We start from the raw sequence: 22,620 nt of genomic DNA, 5'->3' as shown, positions 1-22,620 counted from the left end.
CAGCCACATGGTTCTTTGGAGTTTTAGAAATATTTCATGGTACATATTTTACAACATATACAAAATATTGTGCACATATATTTTGCATGTATATTACAAATATTTGTGTTGGAGACTGCCCCCCTCCCCCCCATTTATTGCTGTGCCTGCAGGAAAAGGAAAATGCCCTATGTGAGGGAGGGAGAACAAGATTACTGATTCACAGCCTAATCAACTTTCCAGCACCGGTGCAGCCACAATGCAGCCTCGAAATAAGGGAACAAATGTTCCCTTACCTTGAGGAGCCCTCTGTGATTGCCTCCCCACCACAGGATGCAGTGCATGCCTCATTGGCATGGTTGTACCAGCACTGGTATCCCAATGATGGGCGGATCCCAAAGGATCTCCTCTATGGAGAACTCATGCAAGGAAAGCGCCCTACAGGTAGACCACAGCTGCGATACAAGGACATCTGCAAGAGGGATCTGAAGGCCTTAGGAGTGGACCTCAACAGGTGGGAAACCCTGGCCTCTGAGCAGCCTGCTTGGAGGCAGGCTGTGCAGCATGGCCTTTCCCAGTTTGAAGAGACACTTGGCCAACAGTCTGAGGCAAAGAGGCAAAGAAGGAAGGCCCATAGCCAGGGAGACAGACCAAGGACAGACTGCACTTGCTCCTAGTGTGGAAAGGATTGTCACTCCCGGATTGACCTTTTCAGCCACACTAGACGCTGTGCCAGAACCACCTTTCAGAGCGCGATACCAGAGTCTTTCGAGACTGAAGGTTGCCAATACCTAATACCAGCACAGGAAAATTGGGTAGGATTGGGCTCTCATGCTCTTTATGTGGCATGTTGAATACTTGCAAAGTGCTTCATATTTAGACCCACACAAAGCTACCCACACATCAAGATTATCAGGAAGACCCTTTTGCACTTCTGCAAACTCTTAGGCTTTCTCATTGATTGCATTCAAATCGTGAAACTGTTTTTGACTCAGTCCTTCTTTATGCCCTTTCAGGCAAAGTGTGAATGCAAATCCCATTGAATTCACCTTTTATGCTCCCTCCTGGTGCTGTTGCTTCTGCTTTTTCTGACTTCTCTGATTTTTGCTTGCTCTTGTGCTGCCTGGCTGCTTGTTCAGTTATGTCTGTATGACTGTAAGCTGCTATGATGACTATATTTGGGTGGAAGATGCCAGGCAGAAATGATAAGCATATTATCCTATTATTTCAGACGAAGAACAGTGGAGCTGAAAAACTAGTGGCTACCTCAGGGCATCTAATGAGCTGAAGCAGAGTTTGAACTAGAGATTTCTCAACCCATATTCATGGCTGCTGCGCTACATTAGATCCTAGCAATAGAGAATGGGGAGAAGGTCGTTGAGTGTGACGTGCAGTGAAGTAGATGGCTGGGGGAGGGGATTGATAAAATAAAATTTATGAGGGGAACCACAGCTGCTTGGAATAGATGTGCTTCCATAATTGCCAGAAATAAATGATCTGGCAACTTAATTTAAGGTAAGTAAAAGTAATCAAAGATACCCTGTTTTGTGATACTGTTGAGTTTAGGGCAGCCATTTTCAACCACTGTGCCATGGCACACTGGTGTGCCGTGAGTGGTCCACAGGTGTGCCACAGGAATTTGGGGGAAGGTCATTTTTTAATACGGCCAATGGGAGATGTGAGCCCCCACTGGCAGCATGGTGTGCCTTGTCAATTGTCAAAAACCTGGTGGTGTGCTTTGACCATTTTAGTGCCTTGTCAGTGTTGCATGAGATGAAAAAGATAGAAAATCACTGGTTTAGGGTTTGGTCTGATCACTGCTAGGATATAAGCACTTTAATTCAGTCACTGTTTTCAGTACCAAGTAAACCAGAAACACACAGACAGTCTCTCTCTTTCTCTTGGACCAAATCTAATTCAAAATTCCTCATCCTTGAGTAAGCAGCATAATTCACTTACTAATGTCCACAGAAAGATGTAAAATCATTTGTTCTACATGCCACATATCTGATTGGTATGTTCATAGCAGTTTTCTGAAATGTTACTTGGTGGATGACATGAAGGAAACCTCAGGATTGCTAGCCAAGATTATTCCTGAAATAGTCTTAAATACTGGGTTTCCCATAGGGTTGAATGGTTAAATGAGAAATAGAGCTGGAGGGTTCTAGTGTGTACACTTACAACACTTGTATGTGTGCAGTCATGAAAAAAGGACAGCACAGTTTCTGGAAGTGTTAACTGTTGGCAGGTGGCCAAGTAGGATTTATTTATTTCAAAGAACTCTAAACCTGCTTTTTTTGGTTGGAGGGGGGTGGAATCAAAGTGGCTTACAAATGGCAGTAAAACAATATACAATAATGGCTACATTCAAATGTAACCTCAAAGCACAGTGTGACTGACTGCAATCTGTAAAACAGCACATTTATCACAAACCAGATAAATGAGGAGCTCATAAAAATAACCCCATTAAGGAGCATTGAGTTACAGTCAGTAGGTGGATCTTCCCTGGAATGTGTTGCCTAGTCTGGCTGCCACCTAACGAACAGTCTCTTGAACCTAAGTGCAGAACATATGGTGGCACTTAGTAGACAAGCTCTTGCACAGTTTACTAGGCAATGATCAGAGAAATCGGTGAAAAGCATTTTGATAAATTAAAAAGGTGCATTAGTTCAATCAGGAAGGAGCTTTTAATTTTTAAGTGTTCTTAATAAAAGTACTTGTAAAACCTGCAAGTGACAATTGTCATCTTAACAGAGGCATCACCCCTTCTCTCTAGCACAGGATGCAGTGCCTCATCTAAGTTTATGCCTGAGGGGGTCATGGTGGACATAATCTAAAAGACAAAAGGAAGTATGTGCTTAAGATCCTGTAGTGGACTGAAGGAAGGACTGAAAGAGAAAATTGCCTGACTTTTCTTTCTCATTTCTATAGCTGCCAATTTTGGATAAGATTAGAATTATTGCACAGACTATCTATGGAGCAAGTGACGTTGACCTGCTGCCAGAAGCAGAACAGAAAATTATACTGTACACTAAGCAGGTAAGCTTGCAAAAAAATACCTTCTCACAACTTGTGTGTGTGTGTGAGAGAGAGAGAGAGAGAATGCGAGTTCTGATCTTCCATGTTGGAAGCAGACATGAAGACCAATTCTTTTTTTAGAAGGAAAAATCAGCAAGAAAACCTTCAGAGTTCAAGACAATAGACTTACTCCATCACTTTGTCACGGCACTTGGGCTCACTCTTGCTTTATTCATCTCTGTTTGCTGATGATTGTTAGGGCTTGTTCTCACTTTCTTCTTCTTTTCTCCAATCCACCTATGGAGGAGCGGAGAAGAAACAGCCTAAGACTTGATTCTTTAGCAGTGCCACAATGGTCCACTTCCAATCTGAGAGGTACTGCTATCAAAAGTCCATGATAACAGATTGGCACTTGAATTGAATCAAGAGCCGCTGTGTAAGGCAGCAAGCCCAACATGGAGGCTCTGGATAGATGTTCCACCGCTCCCGCCTCCCTCCCTCCCCACGCCCTCTCCCCACCTCCCCATAAAGCCTTCTCTCCATCCTCTGCCCACCCTCTGTTCGCCTCCCCCCCCTCCCTGGAACGCCTCCTTCCCCCATATCCCTGCTTATCTCTCCACTGCTTGGCGGTCCATGCAACCACAGAGCAACAGAAATTGGGTGCCCACATGTGGTAGCCTGCCGTCAACCAGCACTGGTCTACCACTGGTGCTCGCCCAGCAGTAGGGCATGCAGACGTGCCTTATGGCACGTTTGTGACAGTGAGTGAGTGAGCCAGTGGTGAGCCGGCGCACCAAGCCCAGGATTGGGCTCTCAGTCTGCTGCAGCAAAAACAGTAGAGCCTTCTTGTGCCATAAAAACATGGAGGTTTCTTGTAGCATAAGCATTTGCTATCTAAAGTGCATGAGTGCACTTCACTTCACGAATGCATTATCCTCAGTTGGTGGATGTATACATCTATGGATACAGAAAAAGTATAAATAGCAGGGCCAGAAGGCCATAAAATTTGAAGAGTAGCAGTAAATCTGTGGCATTTCTCTGTGGAATCCAATTGTATACCAATGTTGAGCTGTTCTCAACAGCAGCTACAAGTAATAATATTGGCTTTTATAAACCTTACAAGGAAAAAGAAGAGTGTGCCTGTGTTTGATGGAGAGAAAGTGGCAAGATTTGGGGAAATCAATTAGTGGTAGAAGTGGTGCTCAAACCATGGAATGTCGGAGCCAGATCACCTCAGCTCAAGCAATTAAAAATGTTTTCCTGACCCTCTGTTCAAATACTCATCCTGTGCTTCACTTCCTTTGTCTCTCATCCAGGGATTTGCAGACTTGCCCATCTGCATGGCAAAAACCCACCTGTCGCTATCACATGATCCAGAACAGAAAGGAGTACCCACAGGTTTTGTCTTGCCCATCCGAGACATCAGAGCCAGTGTGGGTGCAGGATTCTTATATCCATTAGTAGGAACAGTAAGTACTTTGTGTCTTGGAAGCCTTGAGCTACTGAAGCTGGATCTGGTACCAAACCTCTAAACCTGTCTTGCACTGTTGGTCTTCTGGTCTGCCTCTGCTGACTAGCAGCAGCTCTTCAAGGTCTCAGGCTCCCAGAGGTTCTTTTTTCTGGGATGTGCACATGCTCAGCTTCTGGGCTACAGTCTTTCCAAGTGCTGGGGACAGGCCACTCAGCAAAACCACGTCCTCTGCAGCATTTTGCCCGGAGGATTTGCTAACGAGTGCAGAATTGCACATAGCCTTGATTTTTGGAGATCAGTTGTTGTCCGCAGCATCAGTCAGAAAGACACATTTAGAATAAAATGACAACTGTCATGCCATGTGGCAAAAAATGTCAGGAGAATTGGTTTCTGGGGAGTACAATGTGCCTCTGTGCAGTTTGCAGGATCCCAGTTTACCAGCCGGGCACAAACACTGGGCTACCCAGTGCCAGGGGGCTGGATCAGTGTGACACCTCTCCTTATTTCTTTCCCAGATGGCAGCGAGCATCCCAGCTCTTTTCAGCCACCATGCTGTGGCACACTGGCATGCCGCAAATGGTCTGCAAGTGTGCCTTGGGATGGTTGTATATTAGTAGGGCAATTGGGGATGTGAGTCCCGGGCAGAGTGACCAGATACAATGGACGACGAAGCTTTTAAACCCTTTCATGTTGAGCTTCACCTGCCAAAACTCCCTCTTCTATACAGTGGTTAAAGGTATAGGCATTCTGTCCACCATTGTATCTGGTCACCTTGGTCCCAGGATGGCAGTGCAATGCACCTTGCCAAAAATGAAGGTGTGCCTTTACAATTTTAGTGCCTTCGCATGACTTAAAAAAGGTTAAAAATCACTGCAATATCCTTGATCGAGAAGGAATCCAGCTGAAAGGAAGGTGTTCTACAAAAAATTAGAACTACAGGTCCAACCTTGTTATACATGGATTTTTTATACACGAATTTGACTCGGTGTGAATGGCCACTGCAAATGAGAAGGAATGTGCTGATCCATGGAGAAGGGGAAAAATTAATCCCTTTAAAATCACAGTTTAAAAAACTGCTTTTCTTACTGTTGTAGAGAGACAATCATGTATGTGATTACAGGTATAACCTAATTATCCATGAGTTTTTCACCTGTTGAAAATTCATGGATTTTTCTATCTTAGTGCGATGAGAAGGCTCTTTAAATTAAAGGAAAACCATCCTTTAACAATAGCCTCATTAATGCGAGAGCGGGCAGCCTGCTGACAATCAATCATTCTCCAGACACTTAGAACCCTCCTTTTCCCCTGAGCACATGAAAGAAAGATAATCACTTTGCTCTGGGTGAAGGGAGGGATTGCTGGCTAGAAGCCTTTCTATGCGCCTGGAGAGAGACTGATGAATTGTCTGCTTAATGACTCTGTCCTAAATCACAAAGGTCAGCAAGGCTGTTTTTAAATCACCCAGCAAAGGGATATTGTTTTAAAATGGATCTGCTTTAGTGTGATTTTTGCCATCCAATAATGACTCAACCTGTATTGTATTGTAAAAATTCCTATGGGGATTTAGAAAAAAAAACCCTATGTATACTGCCTTGAATTAAAGTCTGAGAAGAAATAGGATGACCAAGAAAGGTGGTATATAAATATTATTATTGTTATTTTTTCTTAGAACTCTGCAAACTGAGACAGCACCTATTTGCATAGCCCTGCTGCCTCTTCTGCATTATCTCACCCTAGATTATGTTTCTCTGAATTCTCTGATCAGTTGTAGTCACCCAAGAAGGAGAACTCTGACAGCTAAGTCTCGATCAGCCATTTTCAACCTTTTTTCAGCTCACGGCACACTGTCAAGGCACTAAAATTGTCAAGGCACACCCCCAGTTTTTTACTTACTTTAAATTACTACATTACAGTTAATTTTTAATTAATATAATTAATACAATTAAATCATTACATGAGAAAGGGCACAAGCCTAACCAGGTCTACTCAGAAGTAAGTCCTATTTTGTTCAATGGGGCTTACTCTCAGGAAAGTGTGGTTAGGATTGCAGCCAAAGACTAGGGGGCACATGGGGGGGGGAATGTGCCTGTGGGACTTATTCTGAGTAGACATGCCTAGGATTGGGCTTTTGGTTGCACTCTTTCTCAAATACAGGAGCAGGCAATTCTCTCTCCTCTCCCCCACCCCACCCCCTCCCACAGCCACATTCCCCCCATCTCATAATTGCAGATAGCACCTCTCCTATTGTCTCTCCCCTCATTCGTCCAAAGGCTCAGAATCGCTTGCCTCACATTTCCCCCCCCAATTGCCTGCTCCTGTATTTCAGAAAAAAGTGTGACCAAAAGCCCAATCCTAGGCATGTCTACTCAGAAGTATGTCCCATTATAGTCAATGGGGCTTAGTCCCAGGAAAGTGGAGCTAGGAGAGGATCCTGAGAGCCCAGCCCAGGCGTGTCTACTCAGAAGTAAGTCCCATAATAGTCAATGGGGCTTACTCCCAGGAAAGTGTGGAGAGGATTGTGGCCCAGCGCCCTTCCTCTGAAAGGCAAAGGCAAGGCAGGGAGGGTCTCACTGGGGAGCTGCAGGCAACTATGGCAAGGAGAAGGGACTTCTGTGGACCCTCAGCCAGCCCATTCTTAGGCTGGTGGCCTCAGCAGACTCGCTTGCTTCCTACCTGCTTGCCTGCCCTGGCTTCCTCCTCCTCACTCCGCTCAGACCTCCTGCAGGCTTTTCTGGTTGTCCAGTCAGCATGCAGGGCAGACAAGGAACTTGATACCCAATCCTAGGCGTGTCTACTCAGAAGTAAGCCCCATAATAGTCAACAGGCTTACTTCCAGGTAAATGAGGATTGGGTTGCAGCCTTGCTCAGCAGTAGGAGATGCAAAGCAGCTGTGGCTGCTCCTTTTTCACCTGCCACATGAGGGTTAAAGCAGCTGCTTCTCCCCCACACAGCTGCTGCCTGTCTCCTCTGGCCCCACGGCACACCTGAGGCTGCCTCTCGGCACACAGCGGTTGAAAACCGCTGGTCTAGATTGTATACTTGGGTGGTGAGGTTATTACTCTAATAGCGCAGCAGTGGCCAAACTAGCTCAACATAAGATCCACATATGATAAACTTCAGATGTTTGAGAGCCCCAAGAGAGATGTTTGGGAGCTGCAGTATTTCAGGATCATTTAATTATCTACTTCTTAAATTTACACTGTACTTGCCATGAAACTTAAACTTACATTGTAATCCAGTGGACTCTCAGTTTATACCTTGTAAATAATTATAAAACTTTAATTTTTTAAATTTACCTTTTATATTAATTGGGATGCAAAAAGGAGCTCAGCCAATATGTTTCTGTTTGCCGCACATTATATATCAAAGAGCCGCATGTGGATCGCAAGCTGCCGTTTGGCTTCCCCTGTTATAGCATAATCCTAAGCTTGTCTACTCAGAAGTAAGTCCCATTGTGTTTGGTGAGACTTACTCCCACAAACGTGTGTAGGGATTGCAGTCTTAATTACATCTGTGCCCATCTGCTAATGACTTGCTTCAGTGTGCTAGTTTTGACCAGGAGCTGTGTGTATCTCATCCATTTTTGAATGTGTGGGCGCAAGTGTTCGTGTGTGTGTGTGTGTGTGTGTGTGTGTGAAGCAGAGTAGTGGTTTGCAGAATAAAGGGCTTATGGGGGGGAGAGGCCTGTTTGCAGAGAAAGGATCATTGCCTGAATGTTCGTTGTGTAGGAGGGAGCCTGGGAATGTGCTTCACATGTGTATGAAGCAATTTCCCTTCAGTATATCATATATCAATAAGTTGCATTCTTAAACACATAAAAGAAAAATCTCAAGCACACTTTACTGAACATTTGGTCCTATTTAAAAGTTTTCAGATTGGCTCTTTGTAGTGAATACTGCTGGCTTCAGGTTGAAGGGCAGAGAAGAACAGAGTAGATTTAAAAAAAAAAACATGCTTTCTCCCAAGATGTATTTCAGCAAAAAAAAAAAATGTTCTCTGGTATAAATAGCAAAGCACATGTTGCAAGAATGTTCAGAAGACTAAAACATTTTGTCTTGTTTTGGTAGCTCCAAATTTGGACTGCTTTGGGTTTTAATTGAAATTCCGTACGGCTACATTTTGATCCCCCTGCCAGGAATGGCTCCGAAGGGAGAGGCCGCTTGCCCACCTCGCTGAGGCTCCCTGCCAGCCTGAGTGCTCTGCCCCCCTCCAGCTACACCACTGGGTGGCTGTGCATTGGTGATTGGCTCCTTGGTGTTGGGCATCTTGAAGGTTAAGTGGGAATCTCTGTTTTCCCTTGCTCAGAAGATTAAGGACCTTTTTTCTACATACAGTAGTCTGAGCAAGAATAGCCTTAGAGAACTATAAATCCAAGAGAGGGAATAGACTGCTTCTTAGCTCGTGGGTTTGTTTCTCTCACTCCCTTCATACCTGCTTATTTTCCTGGGTAAATAATTACACCAGTCGTTACTGATGCCAGCCAGCCAGGCTGCTTGTTGTTGTCAACTCCTTGTGGCAGCTTTATAGCAGTGCCAGTAACGCAGGCTGCTTTATGTCTGCGGTAGCGTGTTCATTCTAACCTCCATTAACCTATCATTTAAGCTGCCTGCAGATGTACTATTCGATACAGCCACGCAAAATCCCAGCTGCAGAGGCAGCTGTTAGGTCCTCTCAGTGGCATTCTAGATGATATGCACTTATTGGAGCATGAGCTTGCATAAGTGAGTGGTCTCTGGGCTCAAAAGCTCCATGCCACAATAGATGCATTGGTCTTCCAGGTAAATTTGACTGGGGCTCTTGGTATCTGTATATTGCACTCATGGATACCATCATTCACAGTCTGAGGCACTTACCACAGGGCCAGGTTGCCAACACTCCAGTAACTTTTCTCTTTCAAATTCATTCTGGGGCAAATAGGAGCAGTCTCTCGACCACGGTAGAGTTGCTTTAGAACATGGGTCTCTGAACTTTTTGGCCAGAGGGCCGCAGCAAATATCTGGCGTGGTGTAGAGGGCCAGAAAAAAAATCTAATTTTATATAAATAAATTAGAGATGGAACTTGAATGAATGAATAATGAATGAATGGGCTCATTCACTCAACCTCTCTGGCCCTTAGAACACCCTCCAGATGCAACCAGAGCACAGCTCCAATCATGTTCTGCCAAGTAGGCTAGAGGCTTTCAGGGGACAAGAGGCTGGCCACAGTCCAGATAGAGGCTCGCCAAGGGCTGCATCTGGCCCCCGGGCCGGGGTTTGGAGACCCCTGCTTTAGAACATAAGAAGAGCCCCACAGGATCAGCCCAAAGGCCCATCTAGTCCAGCTTCCTACATCTCACAGTGGCTCACCAGATGTTCAGGGAGCACACGAGACAACAAGAGACCTGCATCCTGGTGCCCTCCCTTGCATCTAGCAAGTGGTTTCTGGTTGTGGTGCCCCCCGAAAAAAATTCAGCTTGATGATCCAGCGTGAGGTCTTCGAGTAGAAATCTTCCTACTCTTTTTCAGTGCTTGTGCTAATCCATTTTTTTTTAAATGTCTTAGTTTAGTGCCAGGTGCTCCTGCAGAAAGAATGCTACTGATTAAGTGTTTATGATCTCTTGTACATGAAGTTGGTCTTTTTAAAGTGCTGCATAAAAATGGGACTATTTTGTGAGATCATTAAAAAATACTCCAGCTGGTTTGCAGTCTTGTCTTGTTTTGGAGACTCTTGCTTCTTGTATGGTTCCACACCTCGGTGTGTTATGGTTCTAGCAGCCGTTTGTCCACTGGTTGATGCATCTGGCCCAAACATCCTTGAATAGTTCTTGAACAAAAAACCTCCTCTCTGGGAATATTGTATATTTTCTGGGAATATCCTTGGGGAGGGGTTGTAGTTCTGTTGTCGAGTGCCTGCTTTGCATAGAGAAGGTCCCGTATTTGATCCCTGGTAGCATCATGGGGTAGGGCTGAGAAAGACCCATGTCTGAGACCCAGGAGCGTCACTGCCAGCCTGCCAGTGTAGACAGCATTGAGCTAAATGGACTCACAAACTGACTTGATAGAAGGCAGCTTTATATATTCAACTGACAACTGATGGAGTTTGGTCAAGGGGGGAGGAGTGTAAATTCTCAGCTGAGGTCAGTTCTCTGACCAGCAAATGGGGTCAAATTGTCTTTGCCTTCTTGCAGGGACTGGGCATGGGGTCCTAGTTAGCTGTTGGTCCTCTGGTCTGGCTATAGATGGACTTGATTCTAATCCAGCAAGGCAGCTCCTCATTCCTGTTTCCTCGCAGCAATTAATCAACAATGCTTCCACCTCAATATGGTTCCTTTCCTTCCAGATGAGCACAATGCCCGGACTTCCCACTAGACCATGTTTCTATGACATTGACCTGGATCCGGCGACTGGGCAGGTGAATGGTCTGTTCTAACCAAGCGGACAATCAAGTGAGTATGTTTTTTCAGGCCTTGCCAACTTATTACTCTAGTCTTCTTTGTATGGTACACCAAATACACAACTCACTGTAACTATTAAGCTTTGTAGTGTGGTAACGTTTGCCTTGCTCCCCTATCCTGACAGTGGTGATCCATGTGTTCTTGCAGTGTTTGGGAGCTCCTTTCCAAGTGATGCAATGATTCCATGATGCTCTAGGAATTCAAGTATGTAGGACCCGCATGGGAGATGCCTATAGCAAGATTCCTTCAGCTCTTGAAGGGGGTCAGCAATTACTTTTTTATGGGTTCACAAACAATTACTTTTTTATAGACTCATAAGTAATATGAAAGATACTATTGTGATTGGGGGATTGTAGCAATGATCTCTATAGAATAGTAGAAATAATTTTTCCCTTGGTGTGATGTATGAACATTGATAAAAATGTAAACTGTTGAATCAGTGTTCATTCTCTGGGATTTATATTGAGGGAAAGTGCAAGGTTGTGCATGGAGACATCTTCTGGCCACAGATTTGGACAAATATGTGTGCCCCCTTTTTTATTTCAGCTCATGATTTAAATGTTAGAGCAGCGGTTCCCACACTTTTAGCACCAGGACCCACTTTTTAGAATGAGAATCTGTCAGGACCCACCAGAAGTGATGTCATGACTGGAAGTAACATCATCAAGCAGGAAAATTTTTAACAATAATAGGCTACAATCCTACCCACACTTACCCAGGAGTAAGTCCCATTGACTATCAATGTTAAAAGAATATACATAGTAGCTTGTTAAAAGTACAGGTCTGTAACATTTCTCCAAATGCAGTCACATACCATGGGAGCATCAAGTCTAATATATTAAAAATAAAATATTGAAATGAATGGGGACCCACCTGAAATTGGCTTGCAACCCATATAGTGGGTCCTGACCCTCAGTTTGAGAAACACTGAGTTAGACAGTGCTATATAGAGCTCCATCAGAATGGTCCAACCTGCAGTCCATGGGCCAAGGTTTTTTTTGGCGATCTTCGGCAAGACCCGCTCAAGCTGCCACTTTAACAATGCTATCAAATCTTCTCCCTCATACCAGATCAGACAAGCATTGGCTGGGGCTCAGGTGGGCTTCCCCATCAGTGTCACCTATGCTCCCTTAACCTATACTTCGGGCACAGCCTGAGCTCAACAGGACACACTTCTGTTTCCGTGCACTGCAAAACTTTTCCCTTGTGTGCTGCGAGCTGGCCTCCCAATCTGGTTTCCTATTGGCTGGTCTTATGTCGTAGCGATGGGGAGTGTATGGGGTAGAGGAGAGGATGAGTAGCAGCGTCATAGCAATGGGGCGTGTATGGGGTAGAGGAGGGGATGAATAGCAGTGTATTATCCCCTGAGGGCTGGGGATAAGAATAGGCCCTCAGTTTGGCTGTACTTGTCGTAAGAGGCGACTCTTGTCGTAACAGCCACCGGGTAGATGGGACTCGTTAGCCTGGGAAGGCAGCTCATCTGAAAGAAGGAAAACTCTGATCCCAAACCTCCGCTGCCTTGCGGCTACATCCAGTTATGGAAAAGGCTTCAGGAGTCAACCTCGAGGCAAAATCTGGAGCCGGAGTCCCTGAGGCAGTTCATGGCTGAACACAGTCACGTTCTGGCAACTCCTACGACGTCACTGGAACCAACCGTATTGGCTTCTGCCTTTCCATTGGACCATTTCAGCAACGTGGAGAGGGGGGATTTGCTGCATGGGTAACAGTCTATCATCCATATCTACTTTACCCAGGCTTCGCGCACTGGAGAGGACACTCTGTTCCAGAACACTATTCAGAGTGCGATACCATAGTCTTCCGAGACTGAAGGATGCCAACAAGAGATTATCCCTATGGTGACCGCAGCATGGCTGAGGCCTGCATTTTCCTCCCCTTGCCTAAAATGGAGCCAACCATCTCTCTCTCTCTTTCCATGGTATTTTCACTGTCTTTCAGTCTTTTCAAACCCTTTACCTCCGTGCAAAAATTACCCATCCCACTTGTGGACATTCTACCAAATGCCTACATAACCGCTAAAAGCAACTTCCCAAGATCCCAGGCTGTGTTTCATCTATTAATGAAAATTTAATTCAGTGAGTGGCCCTCGAATTCTGTGTCAAAGTACTTTGTAACCCGCTTTGTATGAAAAGTTGGGCCATTCTGATCTTGCAGCAGGCTGTCTATTTCTGTCTCATTCAACATAACTAAAAGTAACATCAATTTTTTCTTCTCTTTGTAGATTCCAAATGAGTAATATCAATTTAACCAAAACGTGGACTCAGAATAAGGCAAGATCTGAACTCACTGGAAATGGGAAACATTTGGAAACAAACGAACCTCATGCATTTTTTTTAAATGTAGTCTATAATGCTGTATTTTTAACAGGTGGTCCCACTGTTTCAGATGAAAATCCGTATTTTAAACACGTTTTTACAAATGCTTTTAAAAGTGAACTCAACATGGGTTTAACATCCTCTCTCTTAGCATGATATATTAAAGGTTTTTATCTTTACCTCTCAAAACTTCCAAAAGCTCTTTGATCTAATCCTAGAGAATGTGGTACAATCCCCTAGAATGGGGTAGGCATCTTTGCACATGCTTCAGACTGTGCAGTCCAGGACAGGGCTCTACTCTCAGTACATAACCCTGGAAGAACCCATGCTGTGCCTGCAGAAAATCCCAAAGCAGGACTGGGGGAGGTCTGAGACCCTGGACACCAGTCAGAGCAGACAGACAAGTCAGACCATTGGTCTATCTAGCCCAGTACTAAGGCAGCTTCCTGTGCTCAAATGGGCTTCATCTCTTATTCAGCAGCATTCCATATCCCAAGTGCAGGCCCATGTACACATGTCTCATCCATCTGATTGCAGTCCTCAGCAGTTTTCCCTGTAAGAATCCCCATCGCTGTGTGGAGCCCTTCCTTAGCTGTATGGTGGCAGGGTGGGACCTCTGGATGCTGACAGTGCTCTGATATTGCATATCATCATCCATGTCCAGGTAGCTCAGCTTTGAGCCACATGGCCATGAAGCTTAGGGAGAACTGTAGTTCCTAGCATCCATGGCAGCTCACTGGGCACTCCATAAACCTCTGGCTTTTTACTGCCCGCCTAGGGCTGTATGAATGTGGCTGCTGCACACTTTTTTTAGTACTTGCTATGAGGAGACTGAATCTCCTTCATAGCAACTGGAGCAAGATCACATTATCAGTTGTGTTGTTAAAGTGAAACACTCTTCTTTTTTTAAAAAAAGGCCACTGTTTTAGCATTCATAGTTCTTTTTCTTAACAAACGTCTTATCTGCCCAACAAATACGGTATCTGGCACAGCACAAATACATAGAACTATGAATGTTGTCACCTGGGTAATGGGCAACCACAATAGTGAGATCCATAGATCTGCTGGGATCCATACATAACTGCTTGATTTTAAATACGTTTTTCACGAGATACTCAATGTGCCTTGAAGTTTAAAACTGTGCATTTTTGGCTAGTGTGCTTAATCTTGGGTTGCTTTTGAAAACTGCCTTTGCTATAGGGTTAGGAAGCACAGTTTTGGTGCTTTTCCATCCCCACTTCTCCATCTCACCTTGGAGCTGTGTAACTTTGCCAAGCAACAATGATGACTGGGACCTATGTGCACTTGGGCATAGAGCATAACTGGCTTCTGTTCCCTCCAATATGATCCCTCCTTTTCCAGCAGGGAGGTGCTGCCAGTCTTTTGCTAAATCTCCAATTTCATCATTTTGAGAAACGGAGAAATTAGAGGTGTAGTGAGAATCGTCTTTTGTCCTGGGCATCTTTTATATTTCTATACAGGGTTTTTTTTAATGGTGGAATTGCTGTTTTAGAAACTCAGATCTTTGACCTCCAGAAGAGAGTCCCAAAGCGACCAATGTTATTTCATTCCATCAGCATACTGTATAAAAACTTGAGTGCAATTCTGACTTTTTAACTTTGAATTCAAAGGTTTTGCCTTCAGTGCTGTAGTCTAGGGGACCTATCTTTTCCTTTGCAAGGAGACTGGATCTCCTGCATCAGAACCAGGAGTGCTTCTTCTGTTGTGCCTTTTTTTCTAACAGATCCCTGAGATTCAGAACAAAACTTCGTATAATTGCTGTGATACTGTTTAAAATTCATGTTTCTCTTCAAATGATCAAATGAGTTACAAAAGCTATTTTGAATAAGGTTTTTCACACAAAGCTTCCCTTCTCCCCCACCCCAATAACATTGCTTCCTAATGTGAAATTGTAATTGCTGCCAGGCTTGTAATTAACACAAATAAACTGCTACATCTTGAATAGCTCTCCAGTGTTTAATGAATGCATTGTGATTAATAAAGAGATTTATAAAAATAAGTTCCAGGACTATTGGGGCATTTGGTGGGCCGCTGTGAGATACAGGAAGCTGGACTAGATGGGCCTATGGCCTGATCCAGTGGGGCTGTTCTTATGTTCTTATTGTGGGCAGAAATCCTGGTTATTGACAAAGATAAAAGCACCAATGGTTACTGGAACATTGCTTCTGTTGTAATAGTCAACTAGATGTTGAGGTATTGATTAAGTATCTTTATAACAGTTGTAGCTTTATCCATTCTCCAGGGTGGCATACCGCCTCCCAACTCAAAGAAAAATCTTTATTGACAAAGGGGGTTAAGTTCTTGTACCCTATCTGAAACTAAACCCAAGTATGCAGTTAAACAGAGCTTATATTCCTTTCCTCTTTACCCAAACCTCCATTTTTCTTTCCTCTGTCCCATTGTTAAATTTTATATTGTAAGCTCCTCAGGGCAGGGGTCTGGCTTGTTGGTTGCTCTGAAAAGTACCAAGCATATGAGACCTGTTCTCGTTATGCAGTACTTAATTATGGAATGACTATATCCAGGTAGACATTTCCATGTGAATGACTGTATGACTGGTTCATTTTTCAATTTATCTGTGTGAATTGAATACAATGTGTACCCAGACATAGACAAAAAAACAACTGTGTCTAGCTAGAACATTGGTTTGGTTTGGTCACTCTTTTCATTCCACGCCAACCTGCCAGTTTTGCTGCATTGGGGTTTTGTGTGTTTTGCTCTTGAGTAGCCTCCTGACTGCCCCTGCTGGGCATTACTGGTTATGGTATTGTATCTATAGGGTTGGTCCATCTGTTAATAGGACCTGTGCGGGGGGGGGGGGGGGAGTATGTCTTTGTACAGTACTTCCCCCTCCCCCAGCTAGAACCATATCATGTGAACTTGGATTGTCCCTGGTACTTACTGAGCAAGAGGGTGCCCTTCCACATTCCAACCTTTGATTTCCCAGCAGTGTCGCATGGTGTCAGGGCAGAGCCTACCCAAAGGAAGAGGGGAAATGTGGGTCCTCTGGGGAAAGAAGGAACAGAAGAGGCAAGCTGATCGAAGAAGGTGGTGCAGCCTTCTGCTATCTAAGGGCCCAATCCTATTCAACTTTCCAGCCGCAGTGTAGCCCCGAGGTAAGGGAACAAGTGTTCCCTTTCCTTGAGGAAGCCTCTGACTGTGTGCCCAGCACAGGATGCAGTGCATGCCCCAATGGCACAGCTGCACCGGCACTAGAAAATTGGATAGGACTGGGCCCTCAGTGAGCCTCAGAGATGAGTCAGGCCTGTGCACTAAAGCGTCAGACTAGGGAGGTGGGAGATCATCCCTACTCAGATGGCCCTAGACTCTTAGCTGCCCTAGACTACCTCACAGGCTTGTGAGGATAAAATGGTAGGGGGAGAACTCTGTAGGATGTCCTGAGCTACTTGAAAGAACTAATTGTCATACAACCTGCTCTCAATTTATGTGGGGGTTATGTTCCTGAAAAACAGCACATGTATCAAAAACATGTAAATTAAAATGGCCTTTCCTGTATGAAACCATGGGGCTGGTATGGGTTAGGGGGAAAGTCAATGAGCATAAGCATTGATGACTGGCATTATGGACAGAGGGTATGAAAATTATGGCGAATGGGACAGTGAGGCTGCCACTGGCTCAGTTCATTGTCTTGGAGTGTTTTTGAGAAGTAGGATAACAAGATCTCTCAGTAACACTGCATAGCTGAGCACACATCAATCTCTGTTTACTCTGGAGCCACATTTTGCACTTGGATCATCCTCTTCTAAGATGAGCACTCTCCATTAAATTGAACGCCTTTGCCGATGTTGGCATTCACACAACAGCAACCTTCTCTGTGCTCTCCGCCTCCTCATGTTCCTTCTGCTTCTCCAGCTCAAGCACATCTTGGGACAAAAGCTCTTCTTTGTGAGGGTCTAATGACTCCTGCATATCAAGATCCACTTTCTTTGAAGAGCTCATAATTGTTGCTCTGGTCCTGGATGGGTCACTCTCAACACTGTAGCCTGGAGAGTCACAAGCTAGATATGGGCACAGCTTTCTCTAAACCTGTCCATGAACAACTAACTGCCTTGTTCTGCTGACAATCATGATAGGATCTCTATTGTTAGACTTTCAGAACTCTTAACATTCCTTCTGCCATCATCTGTAGACTTCTCTATAGCATCAAATGTTTCCTTGATCTAACAAGCCTTCAACATGGTGATCACACCCTATTCCAATTCCAGTGTCAATTTGCAAATTGCACTATTTCAAAACCATGCAAATTAAGTCCATGTAAATCAAGAGCTACTGGTAATGCAAATGTAATATACTTTTGAGAAAGCTTTTACTATGTGATGGTTCATTCCCACATACAAATGTGTCCGCTTTGGTGCAGTCATTTTGTGACTGAAGCAGACTTTATTTTGAATGTGTATCTTAGGTACTCCAAGTTTCACAATACTTCCAGGGTTGGGAGAAGCAAGAGACTTAGGGCCCAATCCTATCCAGCTTTCCAGCTGTGACAATAGGGTGTGCACTGCATGCTAAGTGAAGGGGGCAGTCACAGAAGCCTCTTCAGTGTAAGGCAGGGGTGTCCAAAGTTCTTTGCAGGAGGGCCACATTGTCTATCTGACACTGTGTCAAGGGCCAGGGGGAAAAAAAATTAATTTACATTTAAAATTTGAATTAATTTACATAAGTTTACATAAATGAATATATTAAAAGATGAACTTATATGAATGAATGAAGGTCTTGCAATAGCTTCAGGCCTATAAAAGGCCTTGCACAAAGCAAGGCTGACCTTTCCTTTGGTGCTGCTATTGCCTCACAGACGTGAAACAGCAAGCAATGGAGGGAGCCCTCATCCCACAGCTCACATGAGAGATCAAACAGTCACCCTCATGCTGAGAGCAGTTGTGTCGGGCCAGTGTGGGCTCCAACAAATCTCTGGAGGGCCAGAGGCTCATTGGAGACTGGGGGCTCCCTGAGGGCCGCATTGAGAGGCCTCGAGGGCCACGAGTGGCCCCAGGGCTGGGGTTTGGGCACCCCTGGTGTAAGGGAACATTTGTTCCTTTAACCTGGGGACTGCTTTTTGGCTGCATCAGTGCTGGAAAGTTGGATAGGAAGGATGACTTCAGCCAAGCACTTAACAGCCCAATCCTATGCATGTCTACTCAGAAGTAAGTCACACTGTAGTCAATGGGGCTTACTCCCAGGAAAATGTGGTTAGGATTGTAGCCTAAAAGTAGGTCAGGAAGCCACATTTAGATTCAAGGGCAGCCACTGGAGCTCCTAGTTGGGCCACTAAGATACAGGAAGCTGGACTAGATGGACCTTTGGCCTGATCCAGTGGGGCTATTCTTATGTTCTTATATAGTTCTCTATTTACATATCAGCTGGTTGACACATGCATGTTCAGCCTGTGAAGGCTGCACCATCAAATATCTTGCACATGTGAAGGGGCTGTCATCGATACCAGGATGCAGGTCTCTTGTTATCTGGTGTGCTCCCTGGGGCATTTGGTGGGCCGCTGTGAGATACAGGAAGCTGGACTAGATGGGCCTAGGGCCTGATCCAGTGGGGCTGTTCTTATGTTCTTATGATATGCCACAAATCATTTCATACCACTAAAAACAGCCATTTTCAACCACTGTGCTGTGGCACATTGGTGTGCTGCAGATGGTCTCCAGGTGTGCATGGGAACTTGAGAGAGGGTTATTAATTAGTAGGGCCATTGGGGGGGGGGTGCGAGCCCCCCCCCCCCCCCGCAGTGTGGTGTGCCTTGTCAATTGTCAAAAATCTGACGGGGTGCCTTGACTGTTTTAGTGCCTTCCGAATGTGCCATGAGGTGGAAAAGGCTGAACATCACTGACCTAAAACATCAGTGCTTCCCAGTTCGGACCCAGAGAAGACCAGTGATGGAGGTGCACGTGTGAACATACCTGGAGGATATTCCTGGGGGGCATTGATGTGGATGGAAAGAGGGGCCCCCTCCAACATAGGTGTGCATGAATGAGCCCCCCAGCCTTGGGGGCGGAGGGCGTGTGGTTGAGAGCCCCCCAGCCTTGGGGGGGCTTTAATCTGGACCAGTGGCCCGCCCCTCCTTGCCTGCCCCCCTTCCCCGAGCAGGGGGCTCGCTCTGCAGCGAGGGCTCCAGCAGCAGGACCCTCCCTCCCTTCCTCCTCGAGCCCGGTGGGCGGATCTCAGCCGCGGCAGCGCGAGCAGCCCCGCAGCAGCAGAGGCGAGATCGCGGGTGCTGCCGGGCGCCAGGTGAGCGCAGGGCCGGGCTGGTTCTCGGGGCGCGGGGGGTCCCCCCAGGCTCGGATGCGGGAGCGGCTCTCTCGGGCTGCAGCTGGCCGGGGAGGGGCGCGGGGAGAGCTGCAGGGGCGGGTGCCTGGGGGAGCCTCGTGCAGACGTGCAGGGCATGCAACCTGCAAAGGGTGCCTGCAGCATCCTGCGGGCAGTGGGGAGGGGGGGTGCAATGAAGGGGGAGAGCTGGCTGTGCAGCGTGGCCGGGAAGAAAGAGGAAGGGGCTGGGGGGGGCGGTGGCGTAGCTAGAGGGGGGCAAAGCACTGAGTCTTGCAGGGAGCCTCAGGGTGGGCATTTTGCTGCCCCCCCTCCCGGATTGACTCCGAAGGGGCACCTTCTGCACTACCCCCGAGGCTTCCTACAAAACTCAGCGCTTTGCCCCCCCCTCTGACTACGCCACTCGTGGAGAGCCATCCCTGGAACACGCGCGCTTGGCTCGCTTGGAGGGGCAGCAGCCCAGGCTGGCTGCACAAGGACAGGCGTGTGCAAGGCTGGCATCGCCTTTAGTCAAGCCGGGGAAACTTCTACTCCAGATGATCAGGGTCACCTTGAAGAATTGCCTGGAATCCCGTGTCCCTCCCCCCCCCCCCCCGGCTTTGTCTGCACAAGAACCGCTCAAGTAGGTGGGAGTCTTCGCCCTTAACAGAAGGGTCTGTGCAGCCACTTGGGTGGGAACGAGATGCCATTGGGGCAGAAAGGGGTTTCTGGGGCCGGTTTGCCTTCAGTGGTTCCCAAACCGAGGCTCCGTGGCCCACCAGTGGATCACCACCCATTATTTGATGGGTCATGAAACTGACGGTTAGATTAGACCAGCAATTTTCAACCACAGTGCTGTGGCACATTGGTGTGCCACGAGTGGGCTACAGGTGTGCCACAGGCATTTGGGGGAAGGTCATGTATTTGTAGGGCCAATGTGGGATGACAGCCCCCACCCCCCCACTGGCAACATGGTGTGCCTTGTCAATTGTCAAAAACCTGGTGGTGTGCCTTGACAATTTTTGTGCCTTGTCCGTGTGCCAAGAGATGAGAAAGGCTGAAAATTGCTGGACTAGACTATGATTAGTCTAGACCAGCCATTTTCAACCACTGTGCCGTGGCACACTGGTGTGCCGTGAATGGTTCCCAAGTGTGCCACGGGAATTTGGGAGAGGGTCATTTATCAATAGGACCATTGGGGGATGTGAGCCCCCATTGACAGCACAGCGTGCCTTGTCAATTATCAAAAAGCTGCTGGTGTGCCTTGACCATTTTAATGCCTTGCCAGTGTGCCGTAAGTTGAAAAAGGTTGAAAATCACTGGTCTAGACTGTACATCAAGATTAAACAGTTTGCTTCTTGGGTGGAGCACTATGGCCAGATAGCCTAGCCACTGAAGTTTGAGTGGTTGGTAAAGCTTTTTTTTCTTTAGGTGGGTCCCAATGCTTAAAAGTTTGGGAACCTCTGCCTTAGGTGATGGAGAGAAGGGGGTGGGTCAAGTGAGATACAGGGCTGGAGTGGCCGTTGTCTCTCCTCAATCAGCAGATCTGAGTTGAGCATGGCTATCTGAACGGAAAAAATTGCTGCCTTTCAGCAGTGGCGTAGCTAGAGGGGATGCAAAGTACTATGTTTTGGAAGGAGTAAATGCCTCTGTTTTGCTCCCCCTGTCCGGAATGGCTCTGAAGGGGAAGAGCCGCTTGCACACTGTGGTGAGGCTCCCTGCAAAATTTAGTGCTTTGCACCCCTCTAGCTACACCACTTCCTCTCAGCCTTAGTGCTCAATCTGTAAAATGGGTGCCCTTTCGGGATTGCTTGCACAGTTTTTTTGCAAGGGGAATGGATGCATGTCTGATATATGTCAGGGTCCAGTGCAATCCAGAGTGATTAGTAGCTGCACATTCTTTACAGACAAGAGCAGTTGTTGGACCATAGTACTGTCCTAATAGGAGGAGTTGGGCTTCCTGCCTCGATGTGTGAGCGGCTGCTTTTCAAGGTACATTTGTTATCTCTCTTCTGGACTGATTCGAGAGTGCTGGATTCTGAGCTTTGTAGCTGCCTTGTAGACTTTTTCATGGTGTAAGCTTCCTCTGTTGTGGACTGCATGAGGATTGCAACGCGCATTAGAAAAATATTCACTCATGCATAAATATAACTTGCGTTCTGCAAGACTGAGGGCTGCATTGCTGAGCTGACCGATCAGTCAATTAAAAAGCTGCTCCTGGTAAATTGGGCAGGAAAATTTTAGAAACCTGTGGGCAGCATGTGACTGTTAGTATTCCCCCTTTCCCCCCCCACAGGAGGGAATGTCTAAAAAGGGGCTTGATATGGTACCATTGAAAAAAGAAAGTAGTTATTCAAAACCCATAGAATCATAGAGTTGGTGGGTACCCATAAGGTCATCTTACCAACCCTCGCCTGCAGCAGGAGATCCTCTCAGTGCATTTCCAGCATGTGTCTGTCAAGCCTCTGGGGGGGGAGAATCCAAAACCTCCCTTGGCAATCTGTTCCACTGCCAAACCAACCTTACCGTCAGGAATGTCTTTCTGCTGTCCAACCAGAATCTCCTTTCTTGCGGGTTTGAACCCATTGATCTGCTCTTAGGCAGCTGTGAACAAATATGTTCCTCCTGAACATACAAAGGTCCCTCAGTGTTTCTTTATAGGGTTTGTTCTCCCGTCCTCTGATTATCCTCATTGCTCTTCACTGAATCCACTCCCGTTTGGTTGCATCTTTCTTAAAGTGAGGCGCCCAAAACTGGGCACAGAACTCCAGGTGAGGTCTGATCAACACTGAGTAAGATGTTGTAAGACTGTAAAGTGTTGTAACACTGAGTAAGGCAAAGAAGGAAGGCCCGTAGCCAGGGAGACACATCAGGGACACAGTATACTTGCTCCCAGAGTGGAAGAGATTGTCACTCCCGAATTGGCCTTTTCGGCCCCACTAGACGCTCTGCCAGAAGCACCATTCAGAGCGCGATACCAGAGTCTTTCAAGACTGAAGGTTGCCAACATTGCAAGGTGGAACCACTATTTCTCATGACTTGGAAGCTATGGTTCTACTAATGCAGGCTAGAATTGTATTAGCCTTCTTTGCAGCTG

The 22,620-nt window shown here is 46.2% G+C and overlaps 1 protein-coding gene across 2 annotated transcripts in view; it reads left to right on the top strand.

Moving 5' to 3' along the window:
• MTHFD1 (methylenetetrahydrofolate dehydrogenase, cyclohydrolase and formyltetrahydrofolate synthetase 1) overlaps positions 1 to 15,198 on the top strand; it is an 80,034-nt gene extending 64,836 nt beyond the window's left edge. For both annotated transcript variants that reach the window (XM_066629599.1, XM_066629593.1), the window contains exons 25-28: positions 2,911 to 3,018; positions 4,314 to 4,466; positions 10,788 to 10,893; positions 13,142 to 15,198. In XM_066629599.1, the coding sequence (XP_066485696.1) occupies positions 2,911 to 3,018; positions 4,314 to 4,466; positions 10,788 to 10,877 (351 nt within the window). In that variant the 3' untranslated portion in view covers positions 10,878 to 10,893; positions 13,142 to 15,198. The remainder of the gene's footprint in view (positions 1 to 2,910; positions 3,019 to 4,313; positions 4,467 to 10,787; positions 10,894 to 13,141) is intronic.
• The last annotated feature ends 7,422 nt before the right edge of the window (positions 15,199 to 22,620 follow it).

This window comes from Tiliqua scincoides, chromosome 1 (assembly GCF_035046505.1).
Source record: "Tiliqua scincoides isolate rTilSci1 chromosome 1, rTilSci1.hap2, whole genome shotgun sequence".
Classification (NCBI taxonomy): Eukaryota; Metazoa; Chordata; class Lepidosauria; order Squamata; family Scincidae; genus Tiliqua; species Tiliqua scincoides.
The sequence above is the reverse complement of the archived record's forward strand: the minus strand, read 5'-3'. Positions and strand labels throughout refer to the sequence as shown.